The sequence below is a fragment of the Carcharhinus amblyrhynchos genome, chromosome 18, assembly GCF_965287045.1.
Source record: "Carcharhinus amblyrhynchos chromosome 18, sCarAmb.v2.hapA, whole genome shotgun sequence".
NCBI classification, from domain to species: Eukaryota; Metazoa; Chordata; class Chondrichthyes; order Carcharhiniformes; family Carcharhinidae; genus Carcharhinus; species Carcharhinus amblyrhynchos.
This window is the reverse complement of record NC_137341.1, coordinates 17,848,888-17,867,394: the sequence shown is the minus strand read 5'-3', so window position 1 is coordinate 17,867,394 and position 18,507 is coordinate 17,848,888. Positions and strand designations below refer to the sequence as shown.

At 44.2% G+C, this 18,507-nt stretch overlaps 1 protein-coding gene across 1 annotated transcript in view; it reads left to right on the top strand.

The window, feature by feature from the left end:
* Positions 1 to 251: 251 nt before the first annotated feature.
* LOC145354875 (dual specificity mitogen-activated protein kinase kinase 3-like) overlaps positions 252 to 18,507 on the top strand; it is a 121,968-nt gene continuing 103,712 nt past the window's right edge. Inside the window, exon 1 of the mRNA XM_080206435.1 lies at positions 252 to 665. Coding sequence (XP_080062561.1) covers positions 650 to 665 — 16 coding nt within the window. The 5' untranslated portion in view covers positions 252 to 649. The remainder of the gene's footprint in view (positions 666 to 18,507) is intronic.

The window sequence follows — 18,507 nt, the reverse complement described above, 5'->3', positions numbered from 1 at the left end:
TGGTGGGACCGTCGTCACGCAACCGCCAGAAAACCGTCACCCCATTGGTTGGCGGCACCGTCAATCAGTCGATGGGTGGGAGCGTGGCGGGGAAGCCAGGCGGCGATTGGTTGCCAGAGGCTGTCGATCAAGCAGAGAGGCGGGTCCGGCGCGGGGAGGGACGGGTCCAGCGGGGCGGGGCGGCGCGGCGCGGAGCGGGGCGGGATGGAGCGGCGCGGGCGCGGGGAGGATCCGGCGGGGCGGGGCGGCACGCGAGCTCGCTGTCCGGCCTGGAGGGTGAAGATGAGAGGAATTTGAATTTAGTTTCCAGCCCCAAGTTGGAGTGGGTGTGTGTGATTGAGCGAGCTCATCAGTCACTGGCTGTGCTGAAAGAACAAGAGGAGGGGGGGAAAATTTTTTTCCTCCCGACATGAAATTAGCACGGCGGCTGTCTTAAGGCGGGTGCTTGTCTCCCCCTCTCCCTCAGCCTGGGCATCCCAGGCAAGCTGCAGCTCCCTCCGTGAATCCTCGCAGTGCAGCCAGCTCCCACCACCCCCTAGCACTGTCTGTCTGGCCAGTCAGTCAGTCAGTCAGTGAGAGTGTCAGGGGACACACGCACTCATGAACTTTTGCATTATTTGGATTTGTTGAACAATTTCCAGCCTCCATCATGTCTCTTTCCAAAGGTGAGTGCAATAATCTGAGCTGGACCTACCTTTATTTTTGGCATTACCTCAATTACATGCCATTTATTCATTATTTTTTGCATTGGTCTTCACATCTGAATGCTGTTCATATATTTTGCACTTTAGCAATATTATTAAATCCTTTGCCCCCTCCTCTTTCATCTTCGTTTTCTAAACTGCTAGTACTTTTCACCAATCTATGATTTAAAATGCCTTCACAAATAATACATACGTGTGTCTCCCTTTATTTATGTGTGTTTACTGTGACCTGACATTGATTTTTCTCAATGCATATCTCTCCATTTATATAATGTGTATGTACTCTAACCTAGGACTGATCTTTCTTTCTTGTAATTTTTAGATTTATTTTACACATGTAAAAGGGCTTTAATTTTTAAGTCAGAGACACAGGACTCTTTGTATGGTGTTGCGTAACATCTGTAGGAGGTAATAGGCATAAGTGTTCACATGCACAAAATGGGTTTTTCCTAAAATAAATGCTAGAAGTGACTTTAATATAGAGAAGCTGTGTATGTGTTTTAATTTAACTGGTGAATCATAATCTATTATATAATGGTATACTGCAAAGAAGCAAGTGACAAAACTTTATATATTATGCATTTATATCTGTAAAATGTTTTGTTACTGCAGCAACTACAACATCCTTGATACAGCCCTTTAAGATTATTACTGCTGGTGTGTGAAAGGTAGTATCCTTCAATGAGAAATCACTTTAAAATCAGTATAGATCAGTTTATTTCCTGTTGCTGCTTGCTGTTTTGTGGACATACTGTAGTCATGGCTGTGAGTCAGGAGTGGGCCGAGTCGGTGTAATATTCCTGAATGGAGAGGGTGACTCATGGCCAGTGCATGGTTATAGTCACAGTCACAGAAAGGTACCCACAGACTCGAGAGCTGACAGAAAACATGATTGTATGTTCAGAAGATTTCCTGTTGACTAGTTGTCTGATTGGATTTGTCAGTGGACATTAAAATCTAAGATGTAGTATGGTGATTTTTTTCCAAGAAAAGCAGACTTCCTTATAAGACTAATTGTGGATATGATTCATAGAGCAGCTTTCTTCACTTCTAGTACAGATATGTATAGTCTGACGTTTTCAACAGTAAGCCTGCAATGAAAAATACCCACAAATAAAACCTCTACAGCCGAACATTTTTTTTGGGTTTCTGCTGGAAATACTATTTCTCCTCACGCCCTTCTCCCTCTGTTCTATGACTGAAGTGGTCAGTTAGGGGCCATTCATAATTCTTGTTTTTAATGAGAGCAGAATGAATTCTGGGATTTGTGGTCTACTTGTGTGTTTTGTTGTATTATTTATTCCTTTCCCAATGCATTTTTGAGAGCTGGTGAGCAAAACTTTGGTTTATTGTGGAAGAAACTAAGTACAGAAGGCTTGTAAAATCTCATTAAGAGGAGGTGATTAGTGCTGAGGATAATACTTCCTGGTTTATTGTCGGGATCAAGCACGGAGGGAATGAAAAGTGCTTAATATATAGGTCACTGTCTGTGTGGAGTTTGCACATCCTCCTCGTGTCTATATGTGGGTTTCCTCTGGGTACTCTGGTTTCCCCCCACATTCCAAAGATGTGCTGGTTAGGTTGATTGGCCACGTTAAGAAATTGCCCCTTAGTGTCCAGGGATGCGTAGGTTAGAGGGATTAATGGGTATAATATATGGGGGTAGGGCCTGGGTGGGATTGTGTTCGGTGCAGACTCGATGGGCTGAAGGGCCTCTTTCTTCACTGTAGGGTTCTACGATTCTCTATGAAATTCTTCCTAATTCCAACTTCAGATCAGCATGGCATGCTGTGCCATTTGTGCCCATGTCCTCCCCTTAGGCTAACTTGAGTGAGTTTGCAACTTAATGCTGTATTAGGGATAGTTTTGTGCTTTAGGCCCTTATCCAATAATATTAAATTGAGATTGTTATGTGGAAAACTAGAGGTTATAATGCAGCAAAAACAGAAAATGCTGGAATATCTCAGCAGGTCTGATAGCATCTGTGGAGAGAGAACAGAGCCAACGTTTTGATTCTGGATCATCTTTCATCAGCGCAGACAAAGGGTCATCCACTTTAAGCACCAACTGTTTTCATAGTGCAGGATTGTAAAAACAGACACTTGAACAAGAAGAACCACGTGGCGTTGTAGAGCAGGAATTTTCATTACTCATCCTACCATGGTTTTCACCAAAACTTAACTTGTCATCATTTTGTCAACTTTTTTTTAAGAAAGCTTAAAAACAACTCAACAGCAATAATGTTCATTGATTAAACATGAGTATTAGGCATGTTGATGTCCCAGTCCCCAATCCTTTGGCTCTATTCTGTCTCCAGATGCTGTCAGGCTTGCTAAGATTCTCCAGCATTTTCTGTTTTTGTTTCAGATTCCAGCATCTGCAGTATTTTGCTTTTACCTTGTGTAATAATGCAGCATTTGGTGTAGTCTAGTATAATGTGCCTGGATCATACAGCCTTGTTGGTTTTGATGAATTATTACATAATCAATGGATTGGTGACTGGGACATCAACATGTCTAATACTCATGTTTAATCAATGGACATTACTACTATTGAGTTGTTTTTAACTTTCTAAAAAAATGTTGACAAAATGATGACGAGTTAAGTTTTGGTTAGTCATGAGTAATGAAAATTCCTGCCCTACAATGCCACGTGGTTTTTCTTGTTCAAGTGTCTGTTTTTATAACCCTACACTATAAAAACATTTGGTGCTTCAAGTGCTGACTTTCATTTTGGCACTTTCAGCTCCACGCCATGCTTGAACTATTGTGTGGTACACTATATTGTAATACGCTGCAGTGTATCTGCAACTTGCATACCCACCTTTTAATCGTCAGGTGAATTCCCAATCTCTGTTGTGTCATCCCAAGTAGATGCTGGAGTAGGTGGGATCAGGTGTCTTTAGTAGAGAGGATTTTGTCAAAATGACAGGTTTTAAAAAAAAATCTCAGTGACACCCTCCCTGTTTTGTGGCCAAATAAGGAGGGCAGGAGGTGTGCGTGAAGATCAAGAGCTAAGTAAAGGAGCAAATGCCAGTCTAGTTTGGTAATTCTTCTCCCACTGTTGAATTCTTTTGACATCTTGGTTCCGGAGCTTGGTGTAACACCTCTGTGTATGAAAAGGCACAACTTTCCATTAGTAAATGTAAACAGAATGCATCTTCACCCTTCAAAGATGATCATATTTAAAACCGCACTCTCTCGGATGTTAAAATGAAACCCCTTGCCACAATTTTGCCTCAATCCTTTCCCACAGTCCTCCCTGTTTTGTGGATGTTGTCCACCCTTTAATACCTCGTCACAGATGCCGGTATTGATGTTTGAGCCCATGGAGTGAGTTACCATTGTGACAGCACGATAGCACGACAGTACATTTATTATCCAACTGGAGCTCTGGATTATTTTCATACCCTTGATCTTTGTAATAGAAAATCTGAGAGTATCTGGAATGAATTTGTTAGAGAGGAATGGGAAGAATTTTGAGCTGCTGGGGTGATCTACAACAATCTTTTCCAGTTCTTGACATAGCTTTGGCAGCAATGGCTCTTTTGGGTGAGACATTCAACAGCAGTCCTGGCTGCACCCAGGTGGATGTAAAAGACCCCAAAGCACTAATTTGAAAAAGAGCTGGGAAGTTTACTCTGGTGTACTGAAAATATTTAATGTTTCCTGCATTGTAACATTATAGCGTGCTTTAATAGTAGTCATGTTGGCTGCAAAAAAGCATTGCGACATCCTGTGGTCATGTTTAATCATAATTCTTGCTATGCACGTTAACTTAGTAGTTTTGAGATAATTAAAGTAGCCTTGAGTAGGATCGGGGTTTCAGCTAAAATTGGGCTAGAACCTCACTGCCTCCTACTCTATGGAGCTGAACATCACGCTGAACAACCATGGAATAGAGCTTTAACTTTAGACACACGTCTGCTGTTTGCGGGGCTTCTTGCATTCAAAATTATGGCTGCATAATAGGGATGCAAATTTGCTTCACTTTTTTTAAGAGAAAAGCATTTAAATTTTCATTGCTGACAGAATTTTGTTCTTAATGTTCTTGCACTTAAGTTGCCAGGTAACTGAACATAGCTCCAACAGCCACACTTTCTGCTGACTGCAAGTTCCACACTACTCTTGGCAATTTGCACACACAAAGTTGAATTGTAATTTTTTAAAAAATTGTTTCATAGCTTATTTGTTGTAGATGGCGAGGATGAGAACCATGCCAATAAAAGTTCAGATCTGCAACCTCTCGTGGTACTTTGCAGTATTGCCAATGAACCCAAACATTGCAAAGACTATGAGCTGAATTTTAATATGCAGCAGCATGAGAGTTTTGGTGTAGTGGGAGGAGATGGGGTTACATCCAGGAAAATTGCTGCTGACTTCTACATTTAACTGCAGCGCACCATTCTGAGTAAAACAATCCCAAGAGGAGTGGCAGTTTGCCAATTTCAATATGTTAATTGTTAATTACAGCAATGTTAATATGGCTTTTGCAATTTAACTTTGGATTCATGGGTTTCCCGGAATTGCTGGAACTTGTCAGTAAGTTGAGAACGCAGCAGCAATTGAGGAATTTAAAGACATTCCAAGGAAATATGTGGATAAGTACAGAAGCGTCACAGCTGCTTGCTGTGTGAAAGGTTTTGTTCACAGTACTTGTGCTGAGTTGTAACTTTGATCGCTTTGGAGGTTTATATATCCAATCTACTTGGGAGCTCTGATCTATCAGATCAGTATGGATACCAATTATGTTGTGTTACTTTGCACTTCGGTTGAGGGCCAAGATGACCAGCATAAGAAAGAACAGCAGGAGCAGCAACTGCAAGCTCATCATGACCTGCAGCTGCATAGAAAGAGGGCACTTGGAGAGAGCTGCAGCCACAGAAAGTCATACTCAGCATGCAGACTCGACAGACAGGATAAGCATGTTGACATGTTGGGACTTAAGTGTCTCAGGAGGCCCAGGGCCCTGTCCCAGGTGGTGTCAGACATTTGCAGCCTCTGGAATAAGGCCTGATGCCAAGTGAAACTGGTGGCTATGCTTTAACTGTGGCTATCAGAGTCAACACCACCTGTAATTTCTTTGCTCTGGCTTCTTCCAGAGCTCCTGTGGAGGTATATGCATGATTGCATATTCGGCAGCATTCAAACACATTGGGCATAAATCTGAAGGCTTGTTTGGCACGACATACAATTATGTCAATATTGCCTATAATGACACCAGTCAACATAAGCAGACCCTCAGGTTTGTGTCTGTAGCTTCCCACAGGAACCAGCATCGTCAGATGTTCATCTGTAGTAATGAAGGCATCCCCAGATCGTCAAATCCTGGGCAGCTGCCATGATGCTTCAGTCCAGCCTTCTTTACTCCCTTTGCATCTTAAAGCAGATCTCCAGAATAGTTATGATGTGATGTGGCCTACAAGAGAAATAAAATGAAGAGCACAGAGGGTCTACAGATGTTTCTGAAGAGGAGGAGATGGGATGTAATGTGTCAATCCACCAGCAGTGATGCACTTTGCTGCTGGAAATGTATTGTGAGATACGGTTACACTCCACCGGAACACACACCTGACAACTGCATGGAAAAGCCATTCCATTCCTCACTGTCCATTCCATAATTCCCCCTCCACAAAGCTGTTCTGCAAACAAGCAAGTATCCCTTTATAATACCCGTCCCCCAGCTCAGCAGCAGTTCAATGCAACTAAAAAAGCCACTTTCTAGACAGCAACCAAAAATAGATGTTTCTTGAGGAGTGGTGTGAAGAAACTATTAGGTGGCTCAAAGATAATCAATCTAACATTGTGTCACACATCCCTTGTGCATATATTTATGTAATTACAATTCTGTACTGTGGCTTTAACAGAGTTAGAGGTAGACTGCACTTCCCTGCTCAGATTCTGAGATGCATTTTGCTGATGCCCTCTGGGTTTTGGAGTCTGAGAGGACCCTGGTAAGTATTAGTGACCTGCACCTTTTGCAGGGTCTGCAATGTTTGATCATCAAAGGTAATATGAGAGTTACTACTGACTAGGGCAGTGATGATGAGGAGAGTAATAGGTGAGAAGCAGAAGCACTTTGTGCCAAATGTCCACTTCCAGGTCTCCTTTTACCTCATCCCTTTGCCCATACACATTTTCCTGCTAACAGTGAGCTGGAGAATAGTTTGTTGCAGATAGGCAATAAATGGCCAGGGCCAGATATCATACATCTCACTTAAGATGGAATTCATGATTCACACTTTAATTGCTGCATTTGATGCACTATGCAGATATTTTCTTTCATGGAAAGAGTGGTTATCATTGCAAGAGTCGAATAACATTGTTACTCGTGTTCCAGACAAATCCCTGTACCCTCTTTGCAAGTGTGCACAGTGTGGCAGGAACACCTGCGAATAAAACACACATCCTTTCCTGCTGCTACTGCAGAAATACCTTGTCAGTCCTCAAGGTGAAGCACCTATGTCCAGCTGAGCAGAGCCTGGAGCATCATGTGACCTCCAATGTGGGCTCTCCCCACCATCTACTTTTGCTCACCTGTGATGTGTGAAACGCTAAATACAAGCCCAACAATTTGGTTGATTGGACACACAAAAGTTTGAGAATCCGAGTTGGTACATGCTCTGCGTGAGTCCCATGATGACAGTGCATTCTCAGGAGTCCTATTATCATCCTGGGGCACCCTTGGTGGGATGTTTGTCCCTGGAGGAGAGTAAAGACATGAATTAGAACTGCCAAGATACACATTCGTGTGGATATGCCGGCATTGGACTGGGGTAAACACAATAAAAAGTCTGAATTACCTGACGAAGGGACAAACCCCGAAAGCTTGTGAGCTTACTATCAAATAAATTGGTTGGACTTGAACCTGGTGTTGTCAGACTTTTTACTGAAGATACACATTCTAAGTGATCATTATGTACGTGATTGTATTTCACTTGTTGTTGACATCAAATGAGTAAGTGAGCACTATGTGGCTGTCTAATATTTAATTCTGTTACCAGGTAGCTGGGTGGCCTGTATCTCCCCATCTCCTATGGCCAAGCATGCCAAGATATCCAGCAGCACCTTCCCTGCAGCTATAGGTTGACTTATGACTGGAGGACCTGTCTCCCAGGGTAGTGTGCCTGCATGATAGGTTTCGCGAAGAGTGCTTTGCTGGAATCAGCTTGAGAAGACAGAACGGAATTGATGTGTCAGGATGTAGGTGAACATGTTCACTTTTCCAGAGCTGCTCAGGCCATGAAGCTGCTTTCAGCGTTGAATCTTGAGCATGGCACCACAGTCCCGGTGTTGATCTCCTCTGCTACCTTGAGCCACATCTTTGTTGCATCAATAGGCTTGTTCCTGCTTTCGGCATGGAAGAGTTTCTCTCTGCAGCCCATAGAATCCCTACCATTGCGTCCAGGGAGGTGTGACTAAAATAAAATGCAGCCTTTGAATATCTGGATTCCATTGTGCCAATTCCTTCTGTTGTGTTTCCAACTCTCAATATTCATCAAGTTGTTTGTTTGGAATGTTCCTTTTAAATATTGGAGTTGAAATCAGCTTGTGCCTGTTGTCACCACACTCACGTGTTAACTGGTCAGAAAACCTGCCCCCCCACCCTGACTCATGGCATGCTGGGAGTTCAAAATCCATCGTACGTTTCAAAAGCCTTTTGATTTGCGCTTTAGTAACTGGCAGAGCTGTGCCTCCTAATGTTAACATGATCCTAAAGTTCTAGACGCAGGGCCAGAGACACAGGGAGCAAGCAGCAAGTCTGCCAAGTGGAGGAGAGCTGTAAATACTTCGGCTAAACAACTGATTAAGGTTTAATGCAATTGAAATGCTTAAGTGACTTCAGATGAAGGTCTGACTGAGGTCCCCTGAACTTGCTGCTATAATGTTGCAACTTTAGTCAACTGATTTCATTGTAGACTTATGTTTCGGGGAAGTTTCTTTGACCTCTTGTACATTAAGAGGTGTCATTATAAATGCAGGTTATTATTTGTAGAGTGATGTTGAACTATATGGAATCCAATTTAGATTAATTAGAGGAGCGATTAAATCACAGAAATTGAAGGATGGCAGCAGGATGTAATCAACTTGCTTGTCTGACATGTGGGTGTGGGGTCACTTTGCAGTTGTACTGGATTACTCAGCGACTGAAACTAACCTGTTTTCGGACAGCATGTATGGAAATTGGTAGATAAGATGAGTCACAGTTAATGACGTGGAGTAGCTGACAGGAGATGAATTTTAGGCGACAATCATTGTGTTCTAGTCTTGTACTTTGACTCGTATGTCATGCTCACGTGAGGGGAATTGCCAAAACCTTTTCAGTTTTTTTCAAAGACTGTTCCCTTTTGTTGTTAAAATGGCCTGCCTTTTGTTTGAGGATAGATATGACAACATTTATTAATTATCAAGGGGTAGATAAGCAAATGACATATAGCAATGTTGGCTTATTTCATTGCATCACATGCCCCAGCATTTAAAATTAGGCTACAGGAAAAAAATTGTCCGATTGAAGCTACTGATTTGTAGCTGTGTTTGTGTACGTCCTCCACATTTACATTAGGTGGCAGTCTCTATAGGATATGCAGCCGGTATATGAGAGATCTAAAAGCAATGCCAACTGTTAAACAAGTTGCTCTTAAACGAGCGTTTGGTCACTTATCCAAATCTTGTGACTCTATATTAAATTTTGCCTGATTACATTCCTGTGAAACATCTTGGAACGTTTTTACTATGCTGAAGGTGCTAGCATAAACTCGAGTTTTCCTTCAACGATCATTTGTAATGTTAGGACTTTATTTTGTTTCTGGATATGAGAAAGTTAAGGGTTGAGCTGATAGAGTAGAGGTCTTTGAGGTTATTGGTGATGGCCTATTCTTTCTGGTAGGTGAGACAGTAATAAATGAGCAGTGATCATAAGAATTAAAGGAGATGGTTAGAAAAAACCTCAAGCCAGAAATTGGTTAGTAATTGGAATTGTTGAAGCAGATTTGATAAACCTTTGAAAGGGGAGGCTGATGTCTAGAATTAATTTTGCTTCGTGTGTGAAGATTACAACATTGCCATGGGAATGATTCAGTGGACCAAGACTGCTAAGTTGAGTGATACCAATGGAGTTCATCCCACTTGCAGCGTGGGGTAGACAGTATTATGGAAGCTGATGGCTAACAGCCATGCACAGAAATTGCCACTTAGAACTTTTGATTTGGCTGTAAGTTTTCCCACTAGGAATGGGCAAAGTCCACACTGGCCACAGTGATTGAGTGTATTCCTGACCTGCATGGGTTTACTCAGTATTGATGCCTCCCTTTTTAGAGGAGAAATGTACCATTCCGTCTATTCAAATACAAGGCGGAAAATTGAACGGTCTTCTCGTTCAGTGGCGTTGCCACTGCTGACTCCCCCATCATTAACACCCTGGGCATTACCATTGACCAGAAACTTAACTGGATCAGCAATGTACTGTGGCTCCAAGAACAAGTTAGAGGCTTGGAATTCTATGGAGAGTAGCTCAACTGCTGCCTCCCCAGAGCCTGTGCATCATCATGGCATAAATCAGGAATGTGATGGAATACTCTCCACTTCTCTGGGTGATTCCAGCACCAGCAGCATTGAAGAAGCTCAACACCATTCAGGACAAATTAGTCCTCTCGATCGGCATCCCATTCACAGCCCTAAACATTCACTCCCACCACACTGGTACACAGTGGCAGTGTTGTTTACCATCTGCAAGATGTACTGCAGCAACTGGCCAAGGCTCCTTTGATAACACCTTCCAAACCCATCATCTCTACCACCTAGAATGATAAGAACATAAGAATTAGGAGCAGGAGTAGGCCATCTGGCCCCTCGAGCCTGCCCCGCCATTCAATAAGATCATTGCTGATCTGTCGTGGCTCAGTTCCACATTCCCGCTCTCTCCCCATAACCCTTAATCCCCTCGCTTATCAAAAACCCGTCAACCTGCGTCTTAATATTTAGCGAGGCAGCCTCCACCACTTCGGGCAGAGAATTCCAGAGATTCACCACCCTTTGAGTGAAGAAGTTCCTCCTCAACTCCGTTCTAAACTGCACCCCCTTTATCTTGAGGCTGTGACCCCTAGTCCTACTGTCCTTTCTGAGCGGGAAGAGTCTCTCCACCTCTATCCTATCCATCCCATTCATCATCTTATACGTCTCAATGAGATCTCCCCTCATTCTTCTAAACTCTAACGAGTACAAGCCTAATTTATTCAGCCTCTCCTCATAGCTCAACCCCCTCAACTCCGGTATCAGCTTAGTAAACCTCCTCTGCACTCCCTCCAAGGCCAAAATATCCTTGCATAAGTACGGCGCCCAAAACTGCACACAGTACTCCAGCTGCAGCCTCACCAATGCCCTATACAGCTGCAGCAAGACCTCCCTACTTTTATATTCAATCCCCCTCGCGATGAAGGCCAGCATCCCATTCGCCTTCCTGACCACCTGCTGCACCTGCAAGCTGGGTTTTTGCGACTCATGCACAAGGACCCCGAGGTGCCTCTGCACCGTCGCCTGCTGCAGTTTTTCTCCACGTAAGTAATAATCCTTCCTACCATTATTCCTACCAAAGTGGACCACCTCGCGCTTGCCAACATTAAATTCCATTTGCCATTTCCTGGCCCATTCGCCCAGCCTATCTAGATCCTTCTGTAGACTCTCCCCACCCTCCGCACAATTTGCCTTTCCACCAATTTTGGTGTCATCAGCAAATTTCGACACCCAACACTCGGTTCCCTCCTCCAGATCATCTCTATAAATGGTAAATAGCTGAGGCCCCAGCACCGACCCCTGGGGCACTCCACTAGTCACCATCCGCCAATCCGAATAGCACCCATTGACCCCCGCTCTCTGCCTCCTATTTGAAAACCAGTCCTCTATCCACGCTAACACCCTACCCCGAACTCCATGCCCCCTGACCTTCTGCAATAACCTCTTGTGAGGTACCTGTCCTTTCTGAGCGGGAAGAGTCTCTCCATCTCTATCCTATCTATCCCATTCATCATCTTATACGTCTCAATGAGATCTCCCCTCATTCTTCTAAACTCTAATGAGTACAAGCCTAGTTTATTCAGCCTCCTCATAGCTCAACCCCCTCAACTCCGGTATCAGCCTAGTAAACCTCCTCTGCACTCCCTCCAAGGCCAAAGTATCCTTGCATAAGTACGGCGACCAAAACTGCACACAGTACCCCAGCTGCGGCCTCACCAATGCCCTATACAGCCGCAGCAAGACCTCCCTACTTTTATATTCAATCCCCCTCGCTATGAAGGCCAACATCCCATTAGCCTTCCTGACCACCTGCTGCACCTGCACGCTGGGTTTTTGCGACTCATGCACAAGGACCCCGAGGTCCCTCTGCACCGTCGCCTGCTGCAATTTTTTGCCACGTAAGTAATAGTCCTTCCTACCATTATTCCTACCAAAGTGGACCACCTCACACTTGCCAACATTAAATTCCATTTGCCATTTCCTGGCCCATTCGCCCAGCCTATCTAGATCCTTCTGCAGACTCTCCACACCCTCCGCGCAATTTGCCGTTCCACCAATCTTGGTGTCATCAGCAAATTTCGACACCATACACTCGGTTCCCTCCTCCAGATCATCTATATAAATGGTAAATAGCTGAGGCCCCAGCACCAACCCCTGGGGCACTCCACTAGTCACCAACCGCCAATCCGAATAGCACCCATTAACCCCCACTCTCTGCCTCCTATTTGACAACCAATCCTCTATCCACGCTAACACCCTACCCCCAACTCCATGCCCCCTTACCTTCTGCAGTAACCTCCTGTGAGGTACCTTGTCAAACGCCTTCTGAAAATCAAGAAAGACCACATCCACCGGCTCTCCTCTATCCACTGCTCTGGACACATCCTCATAGAACTCCAATAAATTTGACAGACACGACTTCCCCTTAACGAAACCGTGCTGCGCCTGCTCTATCAGGCAATTCCCCTCTAGATGCCTCGCTATTTCCTCCTTGATGACGGATTCTAACATTTTACCTACAACAGACGTTAAACTAACCGGCCTATAATTCCCTGCCTTTTGCCTGGCATCCTTCTTAAACAACGACATAACATTAGCCGCTTTCCAATCTTCCGGCACTTCCCTGGAATCCAGCGACGTCTGGAAAATAACCACCAAGGCATGCACTATCACCTCCGCCATTTCTTTCAGAACCCTCGGATGCATTCCATCCGGTCCTGAGGACTTGTCCACAATCAGTCCCTCCAGTCTGTCGAGCACCACCTCTCTAGTAACAATAATGTCATTGAGACCCTCCAGTCCTACCACCTTTCCATCGCTAACACCCGGCAAATTATTCACGTCTTCCTCTGTGAAGACCAAAACAAAAAAGTTATTCAAGACCTCAGCCATTTCCCCATCCCCTACCACTAAGTCCCCCCTCTCATCCTCTAAGGGTCCAACGTTCACCCTAGCCAGCCTCTTCCTTTTTATATATTTATAAAAACTCTTGCTATCCTTTTTTATATTAAGCGCTAGCCCAACTTCATAGTTTCTCCTACCCTTCTTTATCAACTTCTTTGCCAATCTTTGTTGACATTTAAACCTCTCCCAATCCTCTTCTCACCCACTACTCTTAGCTACTCTAAACGCCTCCGCTTTTAATTTAACACTTTCCTTCACCTCCTTCATTATCCACGGCTTATTCCCTCTCCTCCTACGGTCCTTTTTAACCATCGGAATAAATTCCTGCTGAGCACCAAGAAAGATCTCCTTTAAGATCCTCCACTGCCCCTCAGCAGACCTACCTTCCAACGCGCTCCCCCAGTCAACATTCGCCAATTCTTCTCTCATCCTACCTTACTCCCCTCTGTTCAAACAAAGGACGCGTGTCCGGGAACCCACTTTCTCCTCCTCCATCTGCACCAGAAACTCCACCATACAATGATCACTCTCCCCAAGAGGATCCTTCACCGCAAGGTCCCTAATTCTACCCGCCTCATTACATATAAGAACATAAGAACATAAGAAATAGGAGCAGGAGTAGGCCATCTAGCCCTTTGAGCCTGCCCCGCCATTCAATAAGATCATGGCTGATCTGTTGTGGCTCAGTTCCACTTTCCCGCCCTCTCCCCATAACCCTTAATCCCCTCTCTTATCAAGAACCCATCAACCCGCTTCTTAAAAATATTTAGCGAGGCAGCCTCCACCACTTCAACGGGCAGAGAATTCCAGAGATTCACCACCCTTTGAGTGAAGAAGTTCCTCCTCAACTCCGTTCTAAACCGCCTCCCCTTTATCTTGAGGCTGTGCCCCCTAGTCCTACTGTCTTTTTTGAGCGGGAAGAGCCTCTCCGCCTCTATCCTATCCATCCCATTCATCATCTTATACGTTTCAATGAGATCTCCCCTCATTCTTCTAAACTCTAACGAGTACAAGCCCAGTTTATTCAGCCTCTCCTCATAGCTCAATCCCCTCAACTCCGGTATCAGCCTAGTAAACCCGATAGCTCGCTCCCTCGTCGGCTCCAACACACACTGTTCAAGGAAACTATCCCGGCAGCATTCCAAGAACTCCTCCTCGAGCCCACCGTGTCCAACATGGGTCGACCAATCAATATGTAGATTGAATTCTCCCATAATTGCGGCCGTTCCATTCCTGCACGCTGCACTTATTTGCGTGTTAACAGCCCGCCCCACCTCCAGATCATTATTCGGGGGCCTATAGACGACACCAGCGTCTTCCTCCCTTTGCTGTTCCTAATCTCCATCCACAACGATTCCACGTTCTGCTCTTTGGTTCCTATGTCATCCCTTGCTACCACCCTGATGCTATCCTTAATCAGCAGAGCTATGCCACCTCCTTTTTCCTCTCGCCTGTCCTTCCTAAACACTTGATACCCCTGGACATTCAGCTCCCAGTCTCTGTCACCTTGCAGCCACGTCTCTGTAATGGCCACCAGATCATATCCATTTGTGCTGATCTGCGCCACCAGCTCATCCACTTTATTCCGAATGCTTCGTGCATTCAGATAAAGTGCCTTCATCCTAGCCTTCACCTGGACCCTATTTGCCAGAATGCCACCAACCATACTCACGCCCCAATACTGATGCCAATGCCCCATAAATTCAAACCCATTCCTCCCGCACCAATCCCTGAGCTACCCATTCACTTCCTTAATCTTATCAACCTTACGCCCGTCTGCACTTGGTTCAGGCAGTAGCCCAGAGATAACCAACTTGTCGGTTCTACTTTTTAATTCCATTCCCAGCTTTTCATACTCCCTCCCCTGATCCTCAGTTTGCATTTTGCCTATGCCGTTGGCACCCACATGTACCATAATGACCGGATTCTCACCCTCCCATTCCAGGTTCCTCTGCAGCCCAGATGCGACATCCCGGACCTGAGCACCAGGCAGACAACACACCCTTCTGTGCACTTTGTCCTTGTGACAAAGGACAGTGTCAATACCCTTCACCCCACTATCCCCAATTACTACTACGTTCCTTTTCACCTTCTCTTTGCCTATGTCCTGCTGCATCACTGTACTGTGTGCAGTTTGCTCACCAACCTCACCTCCCTCGTTCTCGTCCAGACTGGAAGCAAGAACCTCAAACCTGTTATGCAGATTGAGAGGCTGAGGCATCCGCTCCCCACCCCCCTTCCTACGCTCCCCACCCCCCTCTTGTTCCTGACCCTTAGAGTTAGCCAGTCTAGCGGGGGTGGATGTCACTTGCACCCCATTGACAATGGCACCCTCTCTCCCCCTGATGAGCCTCAGTGTCTGTACCTCAGAGGCCAGCTCATCTGTCTTGAGCTGGAGCTCCTCCAGCAACCTGCACTTACTGCAGACATGGTCACTGGGAAGGACCCTGGGGTCCACCAGTTCCCACATCATACAGAAACAACACATCACATGCCCCTCCATTATTCACTATAGTAGTATTGAAAATTTCCACACGTACTTACCTGGCCCTTTTTTCCCCCAAGCCCTTTTGATCCTAAGCCCTAATAGCTCACTCTGCTTCCCACTCCGCTGCCCGCTGTCTACACTAGGCGTCCTTTTAAACCTGGCACTGTTTTAAAGCCTGCTCCCCCACAACTCCCTGCAATCCACTCCCTTAGAATTCTTAAAGCGGTAAATACAAAAAGCCCGCAAAAATGCTTTTAAATGATTTAAAGAGTTCTACAAGGTAAGTTCTTACTACAAAAGTGCTTTAAACTTATTTAAACAGGTTTTTAACAGGTAATAAGGGCAGCAGGCACTTGGGAACTTCACCACCTGCAATTCTGCTGCAAGGCACACATCCTGACTTGGGATTGTGTTGCTGATCCTTTATTTTTGCAGAGTAAAAGCTCTGACTCTCCTCCCAAACAGCACTGTGGGTGTTAATACACTACATGGACTGCAGAAGTTCAAAAAAGGCAGCCTACCACCACCTCCATGGGGGCAATTGGGGATGGTAATAAATGCTGGCCTTGTCAGCAGTGCTTGCATCCCATGAATGAATATAAAAGGCGACCTGGGTAACCTGCCTTTCTAGAGGAAATGTTACTTCACTTACCTGCCATTGCTGCTATTAATGTGATATTATGAAAAGAAAGGTGACTGTCTTCCAGAATGGCATTTGTTTAACTCTGCGTTCATGCATCAGAGCCAGTAGCATTTGGTCAAATGCAAATTATTTACATCTCTTTGGGTTCAGTGTGGTGTTTGCGCCTTTTGTGTTTTTTCAAAATTCTAAATTTTGGGAGGGAGTGTTTAAGATGTGAAATGTGAACTTGCATTCTATAGCCCCTTTAACAAAATAAAACATTCCAAGGCACCTCATATGAGCGTTATCAAAATTTGACTTAGAGTCGTGTGATTATTAGGGCAGATGATGGTTAGAGGTAGTTTTTACAGAAAGCATTAAAGGAGGGAATTCCAGAACTCAGGACCTTGGCTAAAGCATTGTCAAACTACAGCAGTATGGTTTCACTGGAACTTGTTCAGTACAGAATTCTAGTAGAATCAGCTTTGCTTTTTCTTGATATACCCATGCATGAGATCTTATGGTGCAGTGGGTGGTGTCCCGGCCTTTGAGCCAGCAGTTCCAGGTTTGAGTCCCACCCCACAACTTGAAGGCCAAGGGTGGAGCGTTCATTATGCAGCCAAACAGGTTAAGTATCAACCTGCAAATCCCTCCAACACATGTCAATGGTAGGCAGTAAGAGATTCCTTCTCAGTCATTTGATGGAAAAAAAGTTGGAGCCTCTATCATTGCTTTCCATAATTCTGGACGACAATATGCACGCAGAAGTGCATGTTGCCACAGCACCGTGGGTTCTCTGACTGATTTATAGCACACCATTACCCTCATCAATATATGAAATGTTCAACTATTGTCAAATCACTAAGCATACACATTTTTTATAGTATATATCTTTTACAGTTGCAAGGTGATTTTTAGCTTGGAGATGATGCGAGCTTTGCTTGTACAATTATAACTAATGTTGGTACAGAATCAATAATCCACCTGTTACAGCTTCACTGCAACTGGTGTCAGGCAAACTTTTTAAAATTCTTACGTAGCCTGGGAGTTTTTTCAAACTTAATTTTTTACTTTTTAATTTGAAAACAAGTGGATTTCTTGACGGAGCTCTGATTTCTCTGACAATCCAGTTTTAACTTGAGTACTTGCTGTACTGTAAGCAGCCATGCAATTGACCGGTTTGAAGATGGACAGGTAATTGAAGGCGGTGGCTGGCCTTCTGAATTTTGCCCAGCCCTTCCTTCCTTGGGCAAGTATTTATCCATTACTCAGCTCATATCCTTTCTGAGACTGGAACTTACTGTATGGGAAATGGCAAACTTTACTTACACCATGCTATTTTACCAAGTGTGCCAACCAGTGACTTCCCAGAAAAGCTTGTGTGCAATACTTTGAATCTTCTGCAACAAAGGCTAGAGTGGATAGACTATGAAATTATCTTGCACAGAGAATTGGTGTTGGAAATTTAAATTCTATTAATATGATTGAAGCTACAGTATGTATGTGACAAATTGATCAGCAGATTAGGTGTTCATGAACTGGCACTACAGGGCAGAAATGTCAAAACTGGAGGTGGAAAGATAACCTGCAAAAATGAAATAAAGGCTTGAAATGTACCGAGCTAACATGTCAATAATTTGATTGGGCCTTTCCCCAGAACTGCCTTCAGTAGGGAATGGAAAAAAAGAACCCTTGCAGGCTTACTTTAAGATCAGGTGTGTGAAAAGTGAGCCTGATAAATGTGAGAAAGATGAAGCATTTGATAAGTAGGATGAGGTCAACAGGATGTGTTGTGTAATCATTTTAAAAAAAAACTTCATCCTAAACGCATGGGCTGTAGGCATCTGCTTCCTGCAAACTGGAGATGATGATGTACCATTTCCTTGATTTTGTTTTTAGATTTAGTCAATCTGTATAAAGGTCTCTTGTTGAAATTCTTGTACCTGTTTTAATCTATTTTCCCCTTATTTGTACACAAGCCTAGAATCTATGAATTGGGGAAGTGTGGGTGGACAGCAGATGGAACTTTCTGTTCCAGTGGTTATATTTTGGGCTTGATGAAAATTTGATGAGTAATTTACTGACGTCAAGGTTGTAAGTTTTTCTAATTCTGAAAAGTCATTCTACTCAACCTTAACTCTGTTCCTCTCCTCACAGGTGCTGTCCGTCCGAATGAGTATTTCTGTTTTTATTTGTGACTTTATTTTGTGGTAGCTATAACTGGGACTGTTGGAACATAACTTGGGTCTCGATGATAGTGGTAATACTATGATAATGACA